Source organism: Pseudopodoces humilis, chromosome 1 (genome assembly GCF_049639895.1).
Source record: "Pseudopodoces humilis isolate 2021_Gansu_Grassland_sample_001 chromosome 1, ASM4963989v1, whole genome shotgun sequence".
Classification (NCBI taxonomy): Eukaryota; Metazoa; Chordata; class Aves; order Passeriformes; family Paridae; genus Pseudopodoces; species Pseudopodoces humilis.
This window is the reverse complement of record NC_142200.1, coordinates 18,345,904-18,353,381: the sequence shown is the minus strand read 5'-3', so window position 1 is coordinate 18,353,381 and position 7,478 is coordinate 18,345,904. Positions and strand designations below refer to the sequence as shown.

At 43.9% G+C, this 7,478-nt stretch overlaps 1 protein-coding gene across 3 annotated transcripts in view; it reads left to right on the top strand.

Moving 5' to 3' along the window:
• Positions 1-1,764: 1,764 nt before the first annotated feature.
• OXR1 (oxidation resistance 1) overlaps positions 1,765-7,478 on the top strand; it is a 257,957-nt gene continuing 252,243 nt past the window's right edge. Inside the window, exon 1 of one of the 3 annotated variants that reach the window (XM_014255452.2) lies at positions 1,765-1,889. Coding sequence is in view for 1 of the 3 variants with exons in the window: in XM_088067294.1 (XP_087923420.1) it covers positions 3,549-3,591 (43 nt within the window). In the remaining 2 variants the exon portion in view is untranslated. Of the gene's footprint in view, positions 1,890-3,533; positions 3,592-7,478 lie in introns of those variants that run through there. The other 2 variants (XM_088067288.1, XM_088067294.1) reach the window with 2 other exon arrangements.

The following is a 7,478-nucleotide window of genomic DNA, read 5'->3' as shown; positions in this document are numbered from 1 at the left end:
TATCTTTGTTAAATTTCTTCCTAAATCTGTTATCACAGAGGCATTAGCAGCATTTCTAATTGGCCCTGGCTTGGCCAGTGCCACATCCATCTTTGAAGCTGTCAGGGATTTGCTCTGTTGGACATGGAGGAAGTTTCCAGCAGCTCCTCACAGGAGCCATCCCTGTACCTCCCCACCTTCCTGCACGCAACCCCCCACTTCCCCCATACGAGAGCTTGGCCTTAAAACCCCAATACAACCTGATTCACTCCCTTTTTAATATAATAATCTTTGTGATGTCATCTTTCGTTTCTCAAAGAATTGCAGTAGTTACCTACACAATCTTGTCTAATAATCTATCCCATTGTATGTCAGTCTGTGAGGGAAATTGCTTCCTTGCTCTCACTTTATTTGACAGTACTGACAAGTAACACTTCCTTTCCTGATTATACCCACCTACATGTAACTGAGATGTTTTTTTCTGCAGTAGTTTTTGCTGGAGGCTGTGTTAGAGTTCCAATGAAGATAAACTTTCAGTGATCTCTCATGTCTAATGAAATAAATGAAAGATTTTGAATGTGGTCTTGAATGTACATACTATTGTACACGATCTCATCAGAATATAAACTATCATGATGCAGATATTGTCTGATTTTTTTTCTTAGAAGTAGTTTAGTATTCTGTAAAGATGTTTTTTGGTTTTTTTTTATTTTTTGTGCAACAGCAATTTTCTGTATCCGTAAAAGCAGAATTCAGTAATATGTCTGAACTCCTGCTAGGGTAATATAATTTTAGTCTCTGTAGTATCTATAGAGATCTGAAACAATGTGGTGCTCTTATGTTTATTCTTGTCGGTCTTTTAGGAAGGTGGAGAATGATAAGCCACGGCTTAGAAACCCCATCAGAAATTCTCATTCAAAAATACTTAGGCGGCTTTTAATTTCAACAGCTCTAAGTTTTGAAACACAGTAGTGTCAGTGAGAGGTGATCATGTAATTTCTCTTGCCGCACAGATCTTCCAGCCTAGAAAATTATATTTAGAAGGGCTGTTCTTCACTCTCCGCTTCGGACCTGTCTCATTCTCATCTGACTGCTCAGAGCTTCACGGGAGAGCTCCTGAGTGTTTGTCACTCCCCGAGACTCGTCCGCACAACCTAACAGCCTCGGAGCAGGATGAAGATGCCTCCAGAGAAACACCGCATGAAAATGCCGCTCGGCATTCTCTCCCTCACTATCTAGAACTCATTTCTGAAGCTGCTGCTTCACGGGGTGGCCTGGCCCTGAGGTAAATGGCCGGGCCCGAGATACGCTCCTGGCCCCGAGGTACGCTCCCGGCCCGGCGCTGGGGTGCAGGGGGCAGAGCCCGGCAGTCGCCCCTTCAGACGCTCCCCGGAGCGCTCCCGGCCCTGCGCAGCCCTGCTGGCCCCGGCGGCAGCAGCCGCAGCCGAGCGCACCGCAGCGCTCCCGCCGCAAAGGCGCGGGCAGGACGCGGGCGCGGTGCCGCAGGCATCGCCGGCATCGCCCCGCTTCCAGAGCCTCTCCTCCGCCGGCTCGGCGGGCAGGGGCCCCGCGGCAGCGCAGGCCCCGGCTGCAGAGCTTTTCCTCCGGCTCCGCGGGGAGGCCCCGAGCGGCGGGAGGAGGAGCCCCTTGCCCGGGGCTGCGGGGACCGAGGCGGCCGCCGCCCCTTTAAGCTCCAGCTGTTCCTTTCTGCGGCGCCTATTTTTAGCGCGTCCTCTTGGTAGCATCCAGCTCTGCCCCCTGTTTCTCCGCGCTCCCCCGTCCCCCCCCCGGTGGTAGGTTCCGCACGGCGGGGGACTGAGCATGTCCGAACGCGCTCGGCAGCGGCCGCCGCGCCGGGGCTGCGCTCGCTCGCACGGCGGGAAGGAGGGCGCGGGCTCCGCCGCCCGCAAGTAAGTTTGTCCGCGGGCGCGGAGCCGGCGCGGGCGAGGGGCAGCCGCCGCCTTGGTGCCGCCTCCGCGCCTCAGGGGTGGCCCGGGGCAGGGGTCGGGTTCGGGCTTCGGCGCCCCCGTCTCTGGGGACTGGCTTCGGGCGGGATGCGCGGCGGGACCGGCTGTCCCTGCCCGCCCGGGCGCCTCCGTGTGCGCCTCGGGGCGGCCGCAACTTCTCCGCTGCCCGCCCCCGGGTCAGCGGCTCGCCGCCTGGCAGGCTGGGGGCGGCCACGGCGGGCCGCGTCTGTGCGGGTCGGCGGCGGGAGAGCGCTCCCCTCCGTGCGTCTGCGGCCCCGCCGGCGGGCACCGAGCGCGGTGCGGTCTGAGCGCGGTCCGAGCGCGGTGCGGTGCGGTCCGAGCGCGGTGCGGTGCGGTCCGAGCGCGGTGCGGTGCGGTGCGGTCCGAGCGCGGTGCGGTGCGGTCCGAGCGCGGTGCGGTGCGGTCCGAGCGCGGTCCGAGGCTGCCAGCAGCCCTGAGAGAGGCGGGCGGCTGCGCCGGCCCCGCGGAGAGGGCGCGATGCGAAATTACCGAGCGAGTGTCGGTGCAGCCAGCGCACCTTAAGAGTCAGCGAGGCTGCGGTGTTCAAAGGAGTTTCTGATTTAACAGATGGTACCGCAGGAAAGAAACAGTTTGCGGAGGGAAACTGTTATGACACGGGTTTTTTGCTCTCTCGTGTGACAATTTATTCTGGTTATTCTTTCAGTTTAGAAGACGTATTTTAACTTATTGTCAGTAACCAACAAATACCAAATATGCCCCGAGATTTTTGCCTCTGAAAATGGGATTTTATATTAATTTTAAAAATGCTTCTTTTGTTGTTCCGCTCACATGTAAATCGCTTTAACGCTACTTGTTCCTAATATTAGGGAATGTAAAGTTTTTCACTTAACGTTGAAAGCGGCGTGGTGTAGCTAGTTTCTTTTCCCGTGCTCTAAACCGAGGAAAGGTTTCGGAAGCTGTTTCCCTATTCAAAGGAAGCTTTTTGATATTTACAAAGTTGTATAAAGGTAGTTTTCTAATTAAAATCATAATAGGGGAAGGGGAATTTGAGGAGCTTAGTGTATCATTGGTGAAAGAACTGGACTGAAGGCCAGTACGGTGCTCTTGGTAGACAGTCTGTTCATTTGGCAACGCCTATAAGTGTTGTCAGTCTAATGATTCGACTTTTAACACTTTTAAGACATGCTTACCTTTGCACAATGACTGAGATTTGGTGTAGTACTCAGACATGAATATTCATATAAGCTTAAATATCTGCATGTTAAGCCTCGTCAGAATTTAGGTGTATTTAAAAACAGTTACAGATTCAGAAGATGCCATTCCTTTGTACATTCTTGAGCCCGATAATTAGCGTTATGCAGTGGAGACTGCTGGATTCTGCACCTCTGCAACTCTTCAACTTTTCTTCCAATGAAACTCCCACACCTTCACCCACCAAGGCAGCGCTCTGAGTAACAATTGATCCGTGGGCTTCTGAAAGCCAGTCTGTGTGATTCGGCTTTGGTCTGTGCATGAATAAACTGCTGTCCTGTCAGTTCCATTTTTATGAGTATGCAGTAATGGGGGAAAATTGAATTATTGAGTTGATGCTTTTTGCCTGCTGCAAAAGACCACAGGAGAATGCAGAAAGAAAGAACAGCCTATGTTGACAGCATAGTGAGAAGTAAGGAGGAAAATTCTTGTGCATGATGACCTGCCATTTTTCTGATATTTGATTTGATCAGAAATAATCTGTTAAAAAAATATACTAAAAATATAAGAAATTGTCAAAGCCAGAATGTTAAAATGATGCTTATGTTCTTGGAGTAATAAGTTGTTTAATTATTTGGGTTGTACTTTACTGTTAAGATCTTTTAATGCTATTTATTTTAGTTCTAGAGCTCATACATATTAATAGAATTATTTCAGCATCCTAACCAGATAAGGATTCTTTGATAGCCAGAGCATATGCTAATAGAGCATATAAGGATATCCGTAAAATTTATGCTGTGAATTATAATTCCTGTAGAATCTCAGTTGCTTCTTTCTTGTTTGAGCCCAACCACTGGAGATGAGAAAATTATTATAGTAACAGTGGGGTTAAGTTGTTTGAGAATGTCTATTTAACACCTGCTCAGTGTTTTCACAGCTATGTTTCCCTTTAAGCAAAAAAAAAAAAAATAAATAAGTAATCAATCGTCTTTCTTAGTGCATGTCTTCCTTTCTATGTAAACTTTTTTTTCCTCCTCAGTTTGCTTAATCTAAAGAAACATCTTCCACGGGTTTGTTTGTTTTAACCAAGTGTATCATCTTGCATTGTAGGAAATATACATACTTCTTCTGGATTTGGGGGAATAACAGAACTATGGAGATAAATGTAAAAATGCTTTCTTGTTTTTTTGGTTGAATTTCATTTAAAAACTACACCCCCACTTAGTCCTTACCCTTTCCGACCTCTCAGATCCCCAGAGACTGTAACCCTGATAATAATGGCATAAATTGTTTTTCATAGGGACGTGAAGATGATTTAAGGCTGGTAGCAGAAGGCAGTAGTCTAGGATTGTCAGCACTAATGATCAGCTGTTAATTCACAAGGTCTTTACGCACTTGTTTTTGTTGATGAGCTACTGTGACTTACTTCTTCACCCTTTAGTGAGATGCTGTTGTTTCCTAAGTTACTGTAACAAAAATATTAAATTATGCGTATTTTTGAAACATTTGGGAGGTGACAACCTTACAGAAGCAAGCAGTTACTAGTGACAAGCATGATCGAGTGTCAGATTAGTACAAGATTGTTACATGATTGCCAATGGCTTAGCTCAGGAGATACTGATACTTTTGTTTAGCAGAGACATTTAGTTAAACGTGGGATGGCTTCCTTGTTCATTGCAGCAGATATTTGTGTCCCTGGTGTGTGAACTGTTGCCATCAGAGGCAGAAGGAGCATTTTGGGATAGGCAAAGAATTGCACGTTTTGAAGCTCATGGGGAAGACCTTCAGGTGCTCAAAACAGACATTGCTCTCTTAATATCATCAGGGGTATTGTGTGCTGGGGCCAGATGCTTGTGTGGCTCACCCTGCTATTCTGGCATCTGCTCCAACAAGTTTTACTGAAGATTAGATATAGATACAAAGAAGGTAGCTCCTGGATATCTTGTGATGTGTCAAACAGTTTAAGACAGGAAGTTATTTGATCCACAGGTTGAAATCTTTCAGATGGAGCAGAGGCCCCTGTCACATAAAAACCTTATCTGTGGCTGCAGCAGCACAACTAGGGAGTTTCTCCTGTACGTAAAGCTACTGCTTGTATCTCTCAACTATGCATTGAAGATGACTCCTGCTTTCTTACATTACTCTGGCAAAACAGGATTGAAGACATATTTAATTTTGTTTGGGTTTTATTTTTTTTGTTTTTTGTTTTTTGTTATTCTGCTACTTTTTAATAGGGTAAAATAAGAGAGAGAAGTAGGGGGGAAATCATAAACCTTTGTCAGTCTTCTGTCTTCCACAGATATTATACTGAGAACTAATTTGAAGTTTGGCTCCCTAACTGTTAAATGTCATGAGGACCATTCAGCTCCACTTTGTTACTCCTCAGGAATACACTTATGATCTTTATTATTTAATGGCTGAGAAATCATGAAAAAGAGAGGGGTGTTAGACATGGGAGCAAAGGGAAGAGAGGGCACCCCGGGGTTAATACTTTCTGAGTAATAGTTAATTAATATTGGAAGCCTGACTGTTTTAAAAAAGAAGAGTTAAAACTTGTGAAGGAACAAGATTTTCCCAGGACAGCTATGGGCATTGTAAAGCTTGAAGGGACCTTGAGGGTCTTGAAGTGACTTGCTATGTAATAGAAACTGGATGACTCAAGTAAATTCCTATTTGAATGAAACTTACCACTTCGAAAAAAGTAATCCTTAATTTAATATTTTGGAGTAAATCCCTCTCAACACTTTTGTATGCATCCAAATCTATTGTGTGCTTTCCAGTTATTGATTAGCCCAAGTTTTTGCTATAAATAACTTATAATATAATAACTTAGAATAACTAATATATTAATAATAATAATATAATAAATGCTAATTTTTTTGGCTACTGTTGTTTTTATTCAACTTCCAGCTATCAGGTCTGGCTATATGCCTGTTCAAAGAGCTACTTATTGTCCAATTTTTTTAACAGGAAAGTCTGTATCAATTGATGAAGGCATCTTGATCAGACTGAGTCAATCAAATCTTTTGCTCTTTATGTATTTTCAGTCCTGTTTTGTTTTTGTGTCTGGTCAGTCAGACTGTTTTCTGTCTCTTGGAAGCTATACACCTATTGCCTCCTGGATGCAAATGCTTTCCCTAATGTACAGTAACTTTGCACACAAATTAAATGGGCAAGAAAAAGTCAAGACCCTAATAAGAAGGAGAGAATGTAAAGAAATCTCTGATGGTGAAGTAAGTACAAGTTATCTTATACTTTGTTGGTAAAAAAAAGTGGTCAACAGTGAAAGATGAATGAAAGAAATTTTGAAAACTAAGCAAAGCTGTAGCAGATCTTAGCAAAAGCAAGACCATTTTTGTGGAAGATGGGATCTTTGTTAGGCTGTGAATGAGCCTCAATTGTGCAAGGTCCACTGCAGTAGTTTACACATTATTCAGTCATCAATGACCAAAGATTGTGTCAGCCTGTGACATACACTCTTTGCATCCCCATGAAGAACAGTTGACATATTTGCAATCATGGATGTAAGGTGTTTCTTACTGACCATGTAAAAAAAAGATGTGGCAGTTCTGTATCAAACTTGGGATGACTCTGGAAGTATTGCCCCCTGGAAGTGTAGGCACTTTGGTCAGTTGATATAGTTTGTACACACTTTTATTCTGGAAGGTATTCTGACAACCATCAGGACAGATTACTAGAAACTATCCTGTCTTCAGAGGGTGATCTCACCCACCCATGCACCAAAGTTGGAGGAAAAATATGAAACGTGAACACATAGCATGGCTGCTTAATAGATATCCTTTTTCTTTCCAGACTTGATATATGCGATTCTCATTCATTTCACTGTGAACTTGACTCATGGAAACAGAAAAGAATTGTCTGTCTCCTGTGTTCCTTCATATAAAATGCTGTTGGGACATAGATGTGAAACAAATTTCAGAGGTAAAACATAGTTTACCTGAAATACTTGCATAGATAAATACTACCCAGAAATCTTTACATAAACTTTATATATGATATGCATACAAAGATAAGACTTTGATACTTTTGTCAGAACTGTGTTTTTCCCCAGAGCATAACACAACCAGAGTCCATGAAGATACTTCCTAAAATAACTGTTAATACATTATTAGATATTCCTTAATCTAACTGTAGCTATATAAAACCTTAGCAATAAATCATATTTCATAAATAATACAGAGCATACTAAAAATGTTAGTATTTATAGTCACTGCAGTGCAATTGGATTCACTTCTGAGTCTTCTTTATACTTCCTTTCTGATTTTAAATTATTAATACTGTCCTATTTCAGAAATTGATATTTGTATACTGTTGATGTAAACCCAATCTATTCAGTCA